General features: G+C 38.8%; 1 protein-coding gene across 6 annotated transcripts in view; it reads left to right on the top strand.

Annotated features, from left to right (window-relative positions):
* cacnb2a (calcium channel, voltage-dependent, beta 2a) overlaps positions 1–13196 on the top strand; it is a 73522-nt gene extending 60326 nt beyond the window's left edge. For all 6 annotated transcript variants that reach the window (XM_053493523.1, XM_053493545.1, XM_053493529.1 and 3 more), the window contains 7 exons: positions 1915–1995; positions 2422–2480; positions 3093–3202; positions 5586–5737; positions 6141–6236; positions 8838–9023; positions 12175–13196. In XM_053493523.1, coding sequence (XP_053349498.1) covers positions 1915–1995; positions 2422–2480; positions 3093–3202; positions 5586–5737; positions 6141–6236; positions 8838–9023; positions 12175–12870 — 1380 coding nt within the window. In that variant the 3' untranslated portion in view covers positions 12871–13196. The remainder of the gene's footprint in view (positions 1–1914; positions 1996–2421; positions 2481–3092; positions 3203–5585; positions 5738–6140; positions 6237–8837; positions 9024–12174) is intronic.
* Positions 13197–19395: the final 6199 nt, after the last annotated feature.

The raw sequence follows: 19395 nt of genomic DNA on the forward strand, positions 1-19395 counted from the left end.
ATCTAAAACAATAAAGTATGATCACATGATTGAAGATCTATTCTATGTATGTTCTTTTTTAGTACTTGTGGTATATGTGCCTTATTTATCAATCTGCATGTCTACTTCTGTGTGGAAAAATTCTGCTAGGCCAAACTAAAAATAGAAAAAAAAACATGCTGGCAGTTTTACAATCCTCCAAGTAATGCTGAATTTCTTTGTAGTTGGGTGGATATGCTGAGGAATGCTAATCATCTATAAATTACCAAGCCCACAGCTATTTTGTATTGTAATGATGACCACAAAGGTCCACCGAAAGCAAACCCGAAATTGCTTCTTAATGGCAGACTGTTCAAAATCTTCTAATAATGCAGCTTAGCCACTGCAGCAGTTTTATTTTCCACAGGCACAGATAAACACATTTTTTAAATATATATATTTTTTTAATTATTGGTCAAAATTTTGCGAGATTTTGTGATGGTACATGCCCTAATTGACTATGCATTAACAATGAAATAGTACAATGTACTTAATATGATGATGTAATCAATTAAGAGTCTGCAATATATGTAAAAACAAATACGATTTACCTACAGTACAAAGTAACTATATTGTACCTACATATTAAAATTTGCTATGAATTGACCAGTTAACAGCAACATGGATATACATGTTATAAATTCTTCCATCTATCTCGGAATCTCTTGTTGTCCAACTAAGGACCATGAGAATGAATAAAGGGTTTGATTACTCTTGAGCCGTACCAAACCTTGCTAACTATGTTTTATGATCAAGATTGTACCAACATTGGTAAACCAAATTTATGCCTAAAATGTTCGAAATCAGGCTGTTTTGTAGGATAAGCACCTTTATCTAAGTTAATCACGACTTTCCTAATATCTAATTTTTAAGGAAATGCTCCTATGGATTATTTACAACTAGATATATTCCTTACAGCTTGATAAATGGGGCCCATTGTTTCTTATGTATTATATCCTATTCTGTCCTAGATAACTGTCTTACTCACCAGTAAAGTGAGCACATTATATATCCAGACATCAGTCTCAGCCTACTTACTCTGTTCCACTTTCAGGCTGAGAAGCTTAATTAAGAGGATTCATTTGCAGCTGTAAATGAAGACCAAATGTAATCTTAAATTACAGAAAGTTAATTAGATGTTACGGTTCTTAACATGTTGTTGAAGTGGACTCACTGCTTTATTTAATACTGAACACTGAGAGCAAAATACTATGCACATGTAGCCAAGTCTGCTTTTCATGACATGTCTTTTCTAAAATCATTTGTTGTGGCTATACAACAGTGGTTCTCAATCCCAATTCCAGAGACCTCAGTGTTCTACACATTTGTAATTTTTTGTAACGTTATCTATTTGGGCTACACAGAGGCTTAGTGGTTAGCATTGTACCTATCTCCAGGAGCCGAGTTTGCATGTTCTCCCTTGATGGGTTTCCTCCGGGTACTCTGGTTTCCTCCCATATTGCAAAGACATGCAGATTAGGCCAATTGACGTTCCCAAGTTGCCCGTATGAGTGAATGAGTGTGTAAATGTGTGTGCCGTGTGATGAATTAGCACCTGGTCCAGAGTGTACCTCGTATTTTGCCCTATGTCACTTGGGATAGGATCCAGGCTCCCCGCAACTCTGGATAAAGCTTTGAACTTGATTGAAAATGATTGAACATTTATAAAGCACTACATAAACCCGGATCTGGTGTGTCTGGGATAGAAAACCCCCTTATATTTGCAGATCACATAGTCCAGTGAATTGGGATTGGTTAACCCTGGTATATGGTGTGTTTTAAATAGCCCTGCTGAACGTGATGTAAGTTGAGGTCAGTGTGTCATGTATGCCAGTGGGTGGGCATGAAGCGAGTGTGGGAGAGACAGAGAATGACATGTTTTCCTTCACTTTCCAGACTGAGCACATCCCCCCTTATGACGTGGTGCCCTCCATGAGGCCTGTGGTCCTGGTGGGACCCTCACTCAAGGGTTATGAGGTCAGATTCTTTAATAATGACTATAAATCCAACATCATAAACTTTGCCAGAATTAGTTGTGCCGCAATAGGATTTCCAGTCATTTTATTAAATTGTGGGCATTTTCCCGACCACTGGTTGGTTTCAGTGCCAACTTGTGAAATTGAGTTAGATTAACCGCATGAACATCTGGTGCAATTTTGGACTATAGATCCATCATCAATCGGTCGTACATTAAAATAGATACATGTACAGTAAGGGGAGGTTAGATATACGTCTAATTAGAGTTTACTAATAGATGTACATATTCAGTTGTTATGTTATGTACTGTATAATGACCAATTTTCATCTTCAATAATAATGCTGGTAGAATGATGTGGCAATTTACTGTATTCCTTTTTTACTGCCTTTTGTTTACACACACATCTCATTTATTTTTTTGTACAGGTGACAGATATGATGCAGAAAGCATTATTCGACTTTCTGAAGCACAGATTTGAGGGAAGGTAAGAGCTTGCTCAAAGTTCTTCTCTCTTTCTTTCTCGAAAAGCTCCTGTCCTGACTGGTCCTTCTTTGGGGTAGTTTATGTATTAGTGTGTGTATGTGTGCAGAGCTACTTTAAATAGTCTTGTCTCATTGCCTTAATTGGCCATGCTGGACCATAAGCACAAGGCTGGGTTGCATGCCTGCTCCTTCTCCTGGCCTGAGTGTTTTCCCGGAACAGGACCAATGCCTCTTCCCAGTGCAGCACAGAAAAACATAGGAGACACAGCTGTGTGTGTGGGAAGTAAGCGTTTGTTGAAATGAAAACAAATTATGAACAATACAGTCATTTTACATATTAAAATTTGTTCACATTATTGACAAAATTGCATTTTAGTAACCACAGTTGCAGTTTGAATAATAAATGTGTGTTTTTTCAAATACACTATATTTTGAAAAGAACAAAAGAGTAAAAGCAATTGTTCTGCGTTGTAGTTAATATTTTTTATGGTCAGTTCTGTTGTGCATGGACCCACTGCAGTGTCACTTTCTGTCCTCTTGTAGAATTTTCTATGGGAAGTCATTAACTAAATGTCTTGTACGCACGCTCTCTCTTTTTCTCACTCTCTTCCTAGGATATCAATCACACGGGTAACAGCAGACATTTCTCTTGCAAAGCGATCTGTCCTGAATAACCCCAGTAAACATGCCATCATTGAACGCTCCAACACGCGCTCCAATCTTGGTAAGTGCATGTGTGTGTGAGAGTGTGGGGTGACTGTGTTTGTGTAGCTTATGTACCTGTGTGTTGGCCTTCAGACTTACATTTATCTTTGTACATTCCCATTGTGCATGGCCTAAGTGCTTATGAGTGTCCATAAAGCATGTGTGCATGCCATAATAAATGATCAATGGCCTTCTTAAGGATGTTGCATCCATCTTTTTTTTAACAAGGTTAAGATAGTGACATTTTATCTAAACAACCTCAAAACGAGACTTGAAAATAGGACACGGCTTTTGTCCCACAGGCCTTGAGTTTTAACACACAAGTGTCAAATTCAGGGCCTGTGGGACAAACGTGGCGTCACGCCATGTTTCATTTGGCTCATGAGAACATATACTGAAATGGCCCGTAGTAAATACTACTCAAGAAATTCACACTAACTAGCATCCACAACAGATCTGTAATGTTGTGATTGGCAGTGTTTTACACGGGCCACTCGAGTCTCACAGCGCTGAAACGCTGATTAAAATCAATGCTTATGTGCTGTGTTTGGTAAAAGTAAGTTATGTGTCTAAAAATAAGATTCAGAAAGGCAACAGGTTTTATTCTTTAGTTTAATTAAGTGCTTCACATGTACAATATATTCTGTAGGAAGCATACAACATGCAGTTACTGTACAGTATACAGTATGTGGGGGTCTCTCTCTTACTGTGTTTTTTTTTTTTTTTCGTCTTGATAAGGGCTTGCCTGAATATTAATTTTACTAGTCAAACAGTCGAACTGATTAAAAAACTCATCGGCTATTAGACTAGACTAGATTAGACTGGTATCTCCATGGTTAAAGCAAACACTGATATAAGCAAACAAAGATATAAAATACAAAAGGATATTCTTCTTGAATTCTTGAATTCATCAAAAATCTTCCTAAGTATTGTCTTATACATTGTGCAGTTGACTGGAGAATTCAAATAGAATTACAATCAGACCATCCTCCTCACTGTTTTTTTCCACCACCCTAACTAGTTAGTGTCCCCATAGCAGCAGCAGAAAGTGAACATATTGACCAGCCTATGCAACCCAAATATACACTATATTTAAAAAAAAAAAAAAACTGGCTATCAGCTAATTTGGCACCTGCACCACCAGGGTCGAGAGATTTCTGCCTCAGGGTCTGTGTGCATGGAGTTTGCATGTTCTCCCTGCGCTTGGTGGGTTTCCATTCGGGTACTCCGTTTTCCTTGCACAGTCCAAAGACATGCAGGTTAGGCTAATTGCCGTTCCCAAATCGCCCATAGTGTGTAAATGATGCTGACAACTCGACAATTTGAAGTAATTGCCAGAGAAACGACAGATATATCTCCAGGGTGCGAAAAGAACTGTCGTTTGTTGATCTGTCAGTGCCGTGGATGAACCAAAATACCAAAATAAATGACCTTATTTAATTCTCTGTTTTAGCTCTCATTTTTTTTTTTTATATCTTGTTATAATTTTAGAGCCAATTATTAATGGTAATCGATATATCGGTTGCCATGATAATATAAGACATATATAAGACAATATAAGACATATTCAAATTAAGTACTTTTGTTAGCAGTAAGGTAAAGGTACTCGTCATTTAACATGTTATTATCTTGTAACCTATTATTATAAATAATAAATACTGAATTTAAATATGCTTATATTCATAGGTATGTCTCATCTATGTTATCATTCGAAGAGTAAAGACTATTAAGCCCAGCTCCCATGAGGAAGGTGCACGCACTGAAGTGTGTGAACGGCAGACAGGGGGAGCAGGAAGCTTGTTATGATTGTTAGTTTGGCTTGATTAGTGAGCCGTGATTAAGATCAAAGACATTCCTTGTAGCATGACCTACTGATTGCACTCCTGGCAATCTTCTGTACAATCACGATTGAGCACACACACTAAAAGCACGCAAAGCCTAACCGTACACACACACACACACACACACACACACACACACACACACAAACAACACAACACATATACTGTATATAGGATTACTCACAAAACACCAGGTTCCCCAAACCTACAGTAGTTTTATTCAGTAATTAATAACAGACATAGAAATATTTTTTGTCAGCTATTGCGCAGAGCAGCTTTACTCAAATGTAAAAACTATTAGTTTGTGCAAAGTCTGTTACTGGATCAGAGGTTTTCAACCTTTATAGCCAGTAACCTTTGAACTATAAAATTAATTCCCCTCAGTACAGCTTTATCTCATCAAGCAGGCCAAGAAAGAAAAAAAAATCATTAATAAATATAATAACGTTGCTTTTTACTGCTGTAACTACAGTAAATAAAAAAAATAAAAAAAAACCTGGCAAAAGTTAAGTGAATAACTTCCTGGCATGATTGTATAGTATCACTCTCTGTGTGTCGCAGCTGAGGTACAGAGTGAGATTGAGAGGATCTTTGAGCTCGCACGCACACTGCAGTTGGTGGTTCTGGACGCAGACACAATAAACCACCCTTCTCAGCTGGCCAAGACTTCGCTCGCACCAATCATCGTCTATGTCAAGATCGCCTCTCCAAAGGTACTGAAGCACGTACATATAGCCAACACACACTCTTCTCTCTCGGTACATCCAGTCTCAATCTTATGATGTGTGGTTCAACAGGATTGCAAGACATAAAAAAACTTACAGTGATTATCTAAGCAAGATAGGCATGTACAAATCTTACTGTTTATGTCCCATGCAAGGATGTAAATACAGTAGTATATATATATTTATAAAAATGAGTTAAAATAACTGTACTGCATTCATATATTTACCTACTATATCTATTGTATATTTATATCATTATAATTAATAAATGGAAGATAACATACACATTAATACAAAAAAGCAGAGATTAGACAGCAGTGACGCCACTAAATGATTTGTGTGATGTGTTCATATTGTGTCATTGCTGTACTGATATTGTGTTTGTGTTCAGGTGTTACAGAGATTAATCAAATCTAGAGGAAAGTCTCAGGCCAAACACCTCAACGTGCAGATGGTGGCAGCAGACAAACTGGCTCAGTGCCCTCCGGTAAGTATGGACCAGGTGATTTATACAATACCAATCAAAAGTTTGGACACCCCTTCAAAGTCAGTGTGTATTGTTTGGTGATTTATTTTCTACAATCTATAGCAATACTGAAGATTTCAAAACTATAAAATAACACATATGTAATTAGGTAATTAAGTGACAACAACAACAGTCAGTTATTTTAAGTCACAAAGGTCAGCTGGTCTGGAATAAGTCCTGCAAGAATAGTATTGTCAAGTCCATTTGCAAAATCCATCAAGCATCATGATATACCTGGCTATCTCTGCTCAGAGTAGAAGTTAATTTAGCAATTTAACAATTAACAGAATTTTAGATTGGAGCCGTTATAAAGGCTTTACATAGGCACATCTCAATATGTGTAGAAAGAAATAAAATCAGTAAAGACCATGGAATTAGAAAGTGTGTCCAAACGTTTGACTGGTACTGTACATACAGACACTGAATTATCACTTTTAGGACCATTGTTTTAAGACCAAACCAATCTGGGGTATTTTTCACTTTAACTTCATTTTAACACGCAGTGCTTATAACAATAGCCTAGTGCTGGGTTTGGTCAGGACTGTTGGTCAGTGTCCAGTTCCCACCTGTCTTGTTAGAGCACTCCCACATCAGTGACAGCATCCACTTAGGCAGGGCATAGGCTAACACATGCTTCCTCTGATGCTTGTGAAGCCACCGACCGCATCTTTTTAACTGCTGCTCACACGTCTCTAGATACCTTCATAACACACTTAGAGGACAGCACAAGCTGCCCCTTCAGCTTGCATGAGTTCACAGATGCACAGGTTTTGCTAGTGTCACCATAGGCGTGCGAGTACGCCACACTCCCACCTGGGTATTGAGCTTGCGATATATTTATATGATAGTGGCAAAAGCATTTTCGTTGCACCATGGAAAAGTAATTTTAATCCAATTACCTTGTTATTCTTCAATTTTGACACATGAAGTATGTGCCTTTTGTAGAGCATCACAATTTATAACAACAATTAAAAGTGGCTAGGACAGAACTCTGGCCAAAAAACAAAAAAATTAGTTGCACACACCAACATTGTATTGGAAAGCCTTTAGCTTTAATGATGATAGAAACTCACTAAAGCTTTGTTTCAACAATCTTTTGCATCGTCATTACATTTCTAACACTGCCCCAGAGGCTTGTACAGTGAGCACTATACATGACGGGTACATCACTTCATGTGCTCTGCTTCTTACTCTGACTTGCTGGTCAATCTAAAATAGGCCCAATCTGGATTCATCAGACCACATGACCTTTTCCCATGGCTCCAAAGTCCGATCTTTATGCTTCCTAGCAAATTGCAGCCTTTTGTCTGATTAGTCCCATTAAGAAGTGGTTTTCTTATGACCAGCTGTTCAGTAACAATCATGAGAGGTTCCGTTGTATTGAGCATGTGAAAATGCTTTTACTTTCGCTATTAACCACAGCTGTTATTTCTACTGTCATGATGCAGCTTCCCTGAATGTTTTGTTTTCAAAAATTCTCAACCCAATTCCAGTAATTTTAACCACATCCTTAGTTGTTTTTGCTTAATGCAATAATTTTGGCCTTCTGTATTTTCCAATTAAAAGCTCATTTAAAAATTAAAATTGATAGTATTAGCTCATTTAAATACAAATTATTATTATTTTTTTGGCTGTGTAGAATAAAAATAAATAAAATAAAGATTTTAGATAAAATAGGCTATTACAGTACTGCGTATAGCATAATGACACTTTAAAATGCCACAAATATTCAACATTTCACTAAAATCATGCAGAAATGTTTATATTTGCTTTTTCCCTCTGGTATTGTCCCACATGTGTAAAGCTGTTTAAAACAATGCCTAACAAGTGTCATTTTCTCACACAGAGAATGTGAAATGTTGACCAAGTTGTTGGATATGTATTAATAACATAAGCGATTGTCAGTTCATTTTATACTCAGATACCATTCCCAATACTGATGCAATTTTTTAGTTTTCACTGAAACTAGACTTTACTTTTGGTTGCGATGCATGCATGCATGCATGCAAAAAAAAAAAGGAAAGCCTGCAATTCTCACAACTATATATATATTACAGAAAAAGTTGATGTGAAGGGTTTTCCCAGGCTGAAATCTGCTATTTTTATCTATAGCACGCACCCCTAGAGGGGGAGGGGATAGTTGAAATGTCTTCGTGTTAGTTTCAGCCTTATGTATGCTACAACCTTTGAGAATTTTAAAGTTCCCTTTTTGATTTTAAGTTTATACAACATGGCTCTGTAAAATTCCTAAATGGGTCACCTTATTTCTGACACACATTTTCATACCCCAAAAACAGACGGTACACTTTTCCCGAAAAGTTTATATGCTGTTGTGATAGTAGCCGGCTTGTGCAATATCTTGATTCAGGGAAATAATATATAATAGCCTAAATAAGAAATATTATTAGAATATTAATAAATTACTCTTGTTGCTGCTTAACTTCCTATTTTATCTCTTTTCTCTTTTTTACCTTCTCTCCCTCCTCGGTGCTTCCTGCCTCCCTTCTATTATTCCATTAATCATTTTTACTTTTATGCCCTACCTTCCATGTCTTTTTCCAGGAACTTTTCGACATCATCCTGGATGAGAACCAGTTAGAGGACGCCTGTGAGCACATGGCTGACTATCTGGAAGCTTACTGGAAATCCACACACCCGGCCAGCTGCACTCCGGCCAATCCTCTCTTAGACAAACTCACTGCCGCTCAATCAGCCACTCCTGATCCTCTGTCCAGTCTGCATCTGCAGGTGCTCACCGAACATCATTCTGCTTTTACACCAGGGATAGGAGAGGGACAGGAGCAGAGGAGAGGAGATGAAGTGTGAATGGTCTGAAGAGATAAAGATACAAAAATGAGGGATGAGACAGATAGGGAGTAACAGGAAAGATTTAAGGCACTTATGTGCAGCATGGGGTCACTCTGAGAATCACTGAAGAATTCCCCATTTTTTGTTCATCTGACTTTTAACCTTATCATTATAAGATCTTTGTATGACACCAGACCCTAATTATGAGTTTACAGTGTGTTGCCTGAGAATTTACATTCACAAGCCCTTGTTTACATTTTGCATTATTATTGTTATTATTATTATTATTATTATTATTTTTATTATTATTATTGTCTGGACCCAAATGGATTTAATCATATCATCATGCGCCATTAATACATTGATAATAACCCATAATAAAATAAACTATCAATCAGAGGAAGCCAAACACCAGAACTAAGTGGCTGGGAAAAAGGGAGAATAGTAAGATGCAGCCAAGATGCCAAGCATAGATCTTCACCTAATGCTCCCGCCACCATGCTTCACTATTGTGATGTGCTTAGGATGAATAGGGTTATGTTTCTGGCAAAAGCAAAGCTTTGTGCTAATGCCAAAAAGTCAGTTGTTATCCACAAGCATTTTTCCACATTTGGCACCTCTCCTACATGATTTTCATATGGCTCAGCATGGTTTCCTAAATTTCAGCTGTCTGGAGTGTCGGTGCTAAAGTTGTCCTGGGGACCGCTTCTTCTCATCTGAGCCATGGATCCTTCAGTATTAGTATTCAGTATTCCTTGGGTTGATTCACTACTAATGTTTTTACCAGACATATGGTTATGCAATGCTCTTTCCATTTTTTTAATAAAAGAGTAATGACATTAAGGGATGGTACCTCATAAGATTTTTAAATTTTGGGATATTTTATGGAGAAACTGTGATTAATAGTTGAACTTTAGTTGTGACATATTTAAAGAATTCCTCTTCCTTCACAATCCTGTTTGTTTAGATATGTCTGGAAGTTGCGTCATGGCAACTAGACTTTTGTTTCTGTATCCAAGCAACTTCTTGAATCTGAGATAGACTGGTTCGGGACAGCAAATATATTTATCCTCCAGGGCTGTCTTACTTTGTGCCCCATATTCTCAACTTATATAATGTCCTGGCAATGAGCTTATTCAGGTCAGATAAGAAACAGCACTGAAGAAGAGATGTACAGCATTTTATAACATTACAATGAAAAATAATAAGCCCAATATTGTGTAAGTTCCCCATGTGCTACCTGGGCCACTCTGACCCCTCGGGGCATGACTCCACAAGACCTCTGCCATGTGCTGTGAGGTCTGGTACCAAAACATTGGCAGTGGATCCTTTTGTTGCTGTGCAGTGCAGGGTGGGGCTTGCGTGAATCAGATTTGTTTGTCCTGAATTGGGCGTCCCATGAGTGCTCAATCAGGCCGGGGTCTGGGGAGTTTGGAGGCTGGGACGACATCCTTGGACAGCATGTTCATCGGGCTGTTGTGCACTGGGTGCTCTGGGGCCTTTCTATCAAGGCCAAGATTTCATTTTTTCAGTGATTTGTACTGCATTGTTTTTTCTCCAGCAAGACTTTGGTCCCCAGAGGCATAAATCAGCCTTGGCTGGCTATGGTCCTGACATACAAGTTTTAATCAGTGTTAATGCGATAATTTCAGGGCTGATCACTGTATATACTGTATAGGTCATGTTACACTTTCAAGCCAAAAGGGAGGAATTTGTCAATTCTATGAAACTGTCATTTAATGGTGAATTTATATTGCTTTGGCAGCATGTCTTGACTTTTGTGATAGCTCCTTGGTCTGCATGAGGATGTTTATTTAAGTGTTCCCCACCAAACTTTATGTTCTTACAGAAATAGATGTATTTATATTGGGAGTGGATACCATTCAACCACTTATGTGAGTTCTCATAGCTATTGCTTGCACAATAACCGATTCAAAGGTTTCACAGCTATGGGGTAAATACTGATCAAATCACAATATCAGGATCACTTTGTATAGATTTATGACAGATCATCCCGGTCAAGTTCAGTTCCAGGTTGCAGAATTTGGAAGATCAACAGGGGCGAATACATACACACACTGAAAAATGTTTTGTGTATGTCTGTGTGTGCGTGTCAGTACGTTATGTTCTAAAAATATTGATCTTTTTATTGCCTGCTGTGGCTTTTGTTCAGTCTGAGGAGGCTACAGATGCATAGCTTTGTCTATGGTGAGTGTGGGTGTGCGATTAGAGAGGAGAAGTAGAAGAGAATGTCAGTTCTTCTTACATTCAGACTCATTTCAAAATTTTACAGTTCAGCTGATTTTAATGAACATGAAGGTACATGAAAAGATCACATGAATTTTAATATTAAACATGAACTGCATACTTTCTAAATAAATCTACCAATGTGGTGATACTGAGTGTGAGAAAGCTGACTGAAACATTATGATCTGGTTTGCAGTGGTCTCATGTTTTGTATGTACATAACTCTGAAACCCTCCTGGCATGGTGCTGGAGCTGGTCAAGGGATTTCATTTTTTTTTTGGAAAGTTATACCTATACGAGTGAAAGTCAAATACTTTAATATCTTTTACACCTAGGTTGGAGATACCAGTTTTTGTAGCTTTTAACTTTTCCGAACTGTTAAATTCTTAAAAGCATTAGGAATGTAATCTCTAATTAGGTTGTCACATCAATTCTCAGTAACTTTTTTTTTATTATTAAATTGACCTTTTGTCCTCCCTTAGCATTTTTGTGTTTTAATGCCCCAAACTTTCCCTGCTCTAAAGCGCCTTACATTAATGGCTACTTGGTTCCAGACAAACAAGATTTTGATGATAATATCAAACACATTTTGCGCACTAAAAACTGGCTGTTTTACCCTGGGAAAAAAAGTGGAATCGTTCCAGCACCAGAATCTTGTCAGTAGAAAAGGGCTACCAGAGTGTTGTGTACCGGGTGTATATTTTGATCATTTTTACAGCTTTGTATTTAAGTGTGAGTGACAGAGTGGGAGAAAGATGCATGCTCAGGCTAAAAGTGGTGTGCATTCTGTGTTTCATCACTAATTAACATTTGCATATGTGTGTGCATGTGTTTGCTTACCCAGAGCACCGGAGGAGCCCAGAAGACTGACAAGTCGCTAGGTGAGAGGAAGAGCTCGCTAGAAGATCATCACCATCACCACCACCATCACCGTCACCACCATCGCCTGCAAAAGCAAGAGAGCCTGGACCAGCCTGAGGAAGACGATCCTCAGGAAGAGGCCGGTAAAGAGCAGAGAGCCTTACGGAGCGAGCGGAGAGCACCGCACATACACCACCGCTCTTCCTCCACACGGACCGAACACCACAATCACCACCATCACCACCATAGTCGCACAGCGCGCACACTCTCCAGGCAAGAGACGCTGGAGAGCAGAGACTCTGCATGTGCAGAGCCACAGCCACACACCACTCACATACAACCCATACACTCACATACACACCATGCAGGGGAGGAAGAGGAAGAGGAGGAAGATGATGAGGAGGAAGAGGAAGAAGAGGGGGAGGACGAGGAGGACGGGGAGGACGAGGAGGACGATCGGCCTGTTCAGCATAATCATCATCACCACCATCATCATGGAAAGGGAGGAAGGGAAAGGGAACGAGAGCACGATCACAGTGAACGTAACGGCCAACGGCAACGTGTTCAGCAGAGATCACAACGTGAACACTATCAGGAATGTGAAAGGCAACACTCTGTTGAAGGAGAGGAGAAAAAAGAAGAGACAGACTGGGAGACAGATCCCTACATAGAGCAGTAACGCACAAACACACACACACACACACACACACACACACACACACACACATACACACACAGCCATGGACTGCACTGAACTGACAAAACACACTATTACAAAATAAAAGCTAGATTCAGGTCCAGAATTCTTGCCAATCTTGATAAAGATCAAAGGAAACAAATGTAAGGGACATTTAAAGTGCAGTTTGTAATGTTTAAATGCAGCTCTAGACCTATAATACAAGGGCCAGTCAAGTCAAACGGGGACTTTTGATTGTGCAAAATAACAGAACACACTTATGAAAGCAAACCTCTGTATGTCTCTATATAATCTCCTGATACACTAATACACTTCTACACAATTCCACCGGTGTTTCACTGGTGCTTGGATACAATGTGACCCAAAAGGACAAAATGACCCAAACATGTGGAAATGTCTTAGAGCAAGGACAGGACTGTATGAGGATGTGGCAGTCCCGTGCATTGTCCTGCAAAAACGAAGCCAAGCTGTATTTCCATTAAAGGAAAAGGCCATTGAAGGAGTTCCTGGGAGGCTAGCATTTCAGATAAGACAGTCTGATAATGGCTCTAGCGTACTAAGAAATCTTTCTACCTTGATGGTATCCAAACACTAGTGAAACGCTGGCTTTAGTGCATTAGTGTAGCAGTGGATTATATAAAGAAGAAACAGAGTTTTACTCCCATGATTGTGTCCCATTTTGACTTGAACGCCTCTCATAATTGCATCATTTCAAAGATATGTTATAAAAACTCCGATGTGCAATGTTACCATGTGACTGATTTGGCTAGTATATTAATTTCAGGCCGCTTTTATTCTCCGTACATTTTTCCAGCCTGGAAAACCACCCAAGCTGGATCAATGCTCCACAAAGCAACTCATGACGGACTGATAGTTTAAGCAGAGGGATTTCATCTAAAGATTAAAGAGAAGGCTCATCAGTGTTTTCACTGATTCATTGTGACTGACCACACAGACTGCAGAGGCATTGAATAATTACAAACTGTTCCTTTAATACTCAGATACGATGCACTGTACCATAGAATTTGGCAATGTTTTTATACAGTAAGTCAATGAAATAAACAACACATCTTAAAAAGAGAAAGTTAGGTCTGTAGTTTACCCTCTTAGCTATTGTGTCTATCATTCCAAATATTATTATAGTACACATTTTTGAGGGATTATGGGTTACTCCATGCAGAGACTTTAGTGTTGTGCCTATGAACTGCCAAAATCCGTGGCTATAATTCTTTTTGTACTTTTAGGCTGCCAGGACTTGAGCAATCAAAGCATCAACCAGTCAAAAAAAAATATTGTCATTTGAAATGCCTTTGAATGAATTATCACCAGTGGTGTAGATGATATTTTTTTTTCCTATTCTGGTCTCATCCGACACATGTTCCAGCTCAGTTTAGGTTCAGGCTCGTTACAGAGAATAGATGTCTATTAATAATAGAAATTAGCTATAGAAAATAGAAAAAATTACTAGAAATGTTTGAAGCTACTAATGCTAATTCTGGGCCTGTCACACTTCACACATACACACACACACACACACACACACACACCATGTGCTGCTATCCTGCCCTCTGGACTTTTGGCTCTCTGTTACTATGCCTCCTTTGTAAAGACTGGTGTTTTTAAAGATGACTACATGATTGTAAATAAGATATAGGTATCCATGCATACTTGTTCTATCAGTGTGTGGACACGTGAATATTAAACAATAAATCTGAGTCATTAATAATTTGCTTTGGCATGAATAATGGAGGTCTGTTTTTAATATCTGGTTGGGAATGTCAGGAATCCTTTGTCTATCTTACATTTTAATTATTCAGCATCTGTATTTGAATGAATGTATATTTGAATTTAGAGAGAAATACAAATCTTATTAAATGTAATATAAAGTGACATGCTGAACAAAGTCGCTCTAAAACTTTGTTGTGGTGTAGCTCAGAGCATCATTTCTATATTTTACAGCAAGTAATACCTTTCCTAAACGTTTTGATTAGGTGTGTAAAGATATATATTGATAAGGAAATCTGCAATTACTGTAGGGACACAGAAAATCATGTCCAGGTGCATACACTCAAAATCATGATTAATGCAGGTCGATTAATGCACTGGAATGTGACAAAGGATCTAATAAATTGTAATAACTTCTTTCGCCCCAGCATGGGTGAAAGTAAGTCTGTACAGTCCTCTATTCTGGGGAGAGAACAACTACCTCAGAAGCATTTCAGCGAGGCAACACATCTGATAATGTTGTCATCCTAAACAACTCTTTGTATCCTTAGTAACTTAGATTCCAAAATATCCAAATTGCCTCCGTGTTGTTGTATTTATGCCTAAGGCAAGCTAGGAAGCCAGCTAGCTTCAAACACAACACACAAGCACTCAAGAGCTCTTAAACAAGGGCACTGCTTGTTGTGTAGGACAATGGATAGTACATCCATGTTGATAATCAGTACAACAGCACGTGTGATATTGCTTAAATAGCCCATATCACATCAAGGGAGAAAAAAGTTATACAAGAAAAATTTTAGACACTGAACAAGCCAAAAAAAAAAAAAAAAGTTAAAAAATGACATGGATCACCAACAAGTGAATAAGCTGTCTCTATGTGCCTTACAACGCAAACAGCTTTCTCCCTCCTGGATTATAGCATAACAGATTTCTATAATACACTATATAATCAAAATCACATGAACACTTATCTTTTAGAGAAGTTCATTTTAGACCCGCATTTGCTGTTCACTCTTCTACAGGAGTGGATTTAATGCAACAGATCTTGTTTTAGATCTTCTTCAAAGAAATTACAATTTAATTTCCCTGCTTATCATCTGTACCAGTGGTTTATATATTTAGTGGTAGATTGGCTGCATTTACTGTTGAGACCACTTCTCTTGATTGTTGACTTTAACAGCGATATACCCACCCCCTGGGTATTCTTGACCGGCCACCTGTTGTAAGATTTTTAAAAAAATTGGTCGCCCACCACAATTGGTTTCTGTAACCTGGATTTTCTGCTATCCCGGAGCGCGAGCAGTGCATTTTTAAGAGCATATTGCATAGATTATTTGTCCATGCCTTATGTTTTTTTTTATTATTTGCTATCTCTCCTATGAATTTGTTTAGTTTTTTAGACAACCAAAGTAATAACATACACCTGGCCATAGGTGTATAGGTGTGTTAAAAATCCTACACCGTTGACCTGATTCGAATGTAAATATGCTCAAAGCTAGAAGTCTGCATTTTAAATATATCTATTTATTATCAATTTCAATGTAGATTACTTAATAAACCTTAGCCCAAATATTTATAAATCTGATGGTATATAGAGTAGCTGATAAAGCTGAAGTCTGAACTACGAAATGTCTGTTTGTTTTTAGTGTTTAACTGTCCAGACCTTGATGAGTCAGTTTCTACCGTAACCTCAAAAAGGCCTGTTCCTGGTTTAACGGAAGAAGACCTGATTAACCCAAAGTCGGACATGCTGTACATGCTGAGATTTTTTCCCTCTTTTCTGCCCAACACTGAAAAAGGCAGTGGCAACTTAACATCAAAGGTTATGGGTTACTGATCATAAAGTCAGAAGTTCAAGGATTAGCACTGATAGAGTCTTAAGCATGGTCGCCAACTCTGTCTGCTCCAAGAGTCTTAGGCCTTGTTTTTCTTGCGTTTGTAGCGTCCGATGAGCGCGGATCAAGCGGCGAGTGTTTTCTACACATAGGAGTCAATGAGAGTGTTCACACAGGCTTTGGTGACGTGCGTTTGTCAGGCTGCACGTTTATACGGCATTAAAAAAACGTTGCATGCAGTTTTTTCTTGCCGTTCAAAACCCAACAAACGCAAGGAAACCGCTTCTAGTGCGTTTTCTTCGCGTTCATTTTACGCTTCGGAGGACCGGATATATCACATGATCTTACATGCTACACATAGGGAAATGCGGAAAAGGGCAAAATAAAAAAAATAATTGTTGAAAAACCTAAGCGAAATTTTGCATTTCTTCATATACCACAAAAAAACTCAGACGTTGTGCAGTCAGAGAGTGAACCCAGTAGTTGGGCTGCAGGCTGGCATTAGACAGAGACAAACGAACGCCGGTGTAGAAGTCAATCAAGCGGCACTAAAAAACGCAACATAAACGTCTAGTTCAGAGCAGTTCGTTAAATTTAACGCCCGTGTGAACAAGGCCTTACTCTTACGGTGGCTTCTTAGCAACCTGCGATATGTTAAAAAGAAGAAAAAAAAACTATTTCACGACAAATAAAGACTACTTTTGGTATTTCACTTAGAAGAGCATTCCTGTCAGCTTAAACCAGTATTGGCATTCTCCTCTGACCTGTCTGATCAACCTTGATCAACCAAAACAGTTTTGACCCACTGAAGCACGGCCCCCACAACAGCTCTGAAGGTGTGCTGTGAAATCCGGTACCAAGTCATTAGCAGAAAGTCCTTCAAGGTCTTATAAGATAAGAGGTGGGGCTCTAAGCAATGCGGATGCAGACATCCACACGATCTAAAAGAAGTCGTGTTTTAACATACTCGGCCACTTTCTTCCACTGTTCCATGGTCTAGTTTTGAGGCTTAGGGTGCCATTGTACAGTACGTAGGTGGACAGGGTCACTCTGACTGGTCTATACTTACACAACCCCTTACACAGAAAGCATACAGTATGTATTTTTTTTTTAGCACCTTGGTTTTATAGCAATCATTAACTTCACCAGCAAATTGTGCTACTGTAGCTCTTCTATAGGATCAGCCCAGACAGTCTAGCCCTTACCCCCACACACATCAGTGAGACCCTCAGAAGTTCTCATGACCATGTTGCCGGTTCATCGGTTGTCCTTCCTTCCACTATTTTTGGTAGGTACTAACGGTATTCTATGGACACCCCACAAGACCTTTTGTTTTGGAGACCTAGTCCGGTAGTTAACACGATCTCATCCCTGTGAAAAAGTCTCAGACCCATCCACTAATTCATGTTCCTGCTTTCTACACATTAAATTTGAGAACAGACTCCCTGAATCCTTATGCTCCCAGAACCACTCTTTCACTGTTTGAGGACTACAATATGTCGTTGCCATCAGGGTAGAAAAACTCCATAGATGTAATAACTTAGTCATTCAGTGCAGTTAGGTCATCAGCTGAGTTCATTTATTGTCCCATAACACTGCTGATTCTAGACCAGACCAACTGAAGCAACCCCAGATTATACTGTAACACTGCCTCCAGAGGTTTGAACAGTGGACACTACGCATGATGGGTGCATCGCTTCATGAGCTTCCCTTCTTACCATGACACACCCATCACTCTGCAATAGGGTCAATCTGGATTTAATAGACCACATGACCTTCTTCTATTGTTCCAAAGTCCAATCTTTTTGCTTTCTACCAAATTGAGGCCTTTTCTCCTGAAAAGTCTTAATAACGAGTGGTTTTCTTACGGCCACACAGCAGTTTACTCCCAATCCAGAGCTCTTATTATATCATGTGTGTGTATGGACATGGCGTTACTTTTATTCTTAAATATAGCTTTGTTTTGTTTTTTAATGTTGATTTTGTACCATACAACTTCAAAGTGTTTAAGTGATCTCCATTTAGGATTTGTTTCTATCCGTACAGGTTTTGATAATGTGTTGAAAAGTTCTTAACCACATTTTTTTTTTACATTTAAAATCTCCTTTTTTGTTTTCTTTTCTTGATGCAGCACAAAAAATATTGACCCTGCTGAAATGGAACCCTTTTTTGGCCAGGCAATGCATCACAATCCTTTGAGAGATGCCACTGTAACAATATAATCAATGTTATTCAGGTCAGGTGTCAGTGGTTTAATATTATGACTGATCGGTGTGTGTGAGACTTGGCATTTTTTCGTTCCACAAGCGTGTGATTTGTGTTTAGACGTATCCAGAGACTTTGATTGATCTCATTGATTTGTGACTGAACTACAGTGAGGCACATCTCCCCACCACACACACTTTCTCTGTCTTCCTCTCTCTCTCAAACCATCAATACTCTCGATCCTATCTCAGCTTGGCTCCTAAAATAACCAGAATAATTCTCCTTCTGAACATCCCAGGATCTGAATGAGTGAAAGATGTACATTTTTAGTCCATGAAATGTTACCTATAGCCTGTGTATAGTAATTACTAAGATTTATTCAAAAGATGTCTGAACGCACCCACCTGAATGGAGGAATGATGAAATGGTTCTGACTGGTCACTATAAATAGGCTGCTGAAAATTCTGAGAATGTCCCAGGTGGGGAGGCAGCTACTTTAAGTCGTCAGAATGGCAGCAGTGACGGTGCTGAAGACTAAATTTAGGTGCAAAACCTGCTTCCAGACACTCCTACATTCACACTCGCAGACTGTTTTAAATCACTTGCGCTCTATTAACTATAAGTTCCTGTGCACCACCTTATAATAAACTTCTAACCTTCTAAATCAAGATTCATCTACTTAATTAGGCATCCCAAAACCGGACAATGAGTCATAAAGACAGGTCAACTATATAGGAGTGAT

This window comes from Clarias gariepinus, chromosome 1 (assembly GCF_024256425.1).
Source record: "Clarias gariepinus isolate MV-2021 ecotype Netherlands chromosome 1, CGAR_prim_01v2, whole genome shotgun sequence".
NCBI classification, from domain to species: domain Eukaryota; kingdom Metazoa; phylum Chordata; class Actinopteri; order Siluriformes; family Clariidae; genus Clarias; species Clarias gariepinus.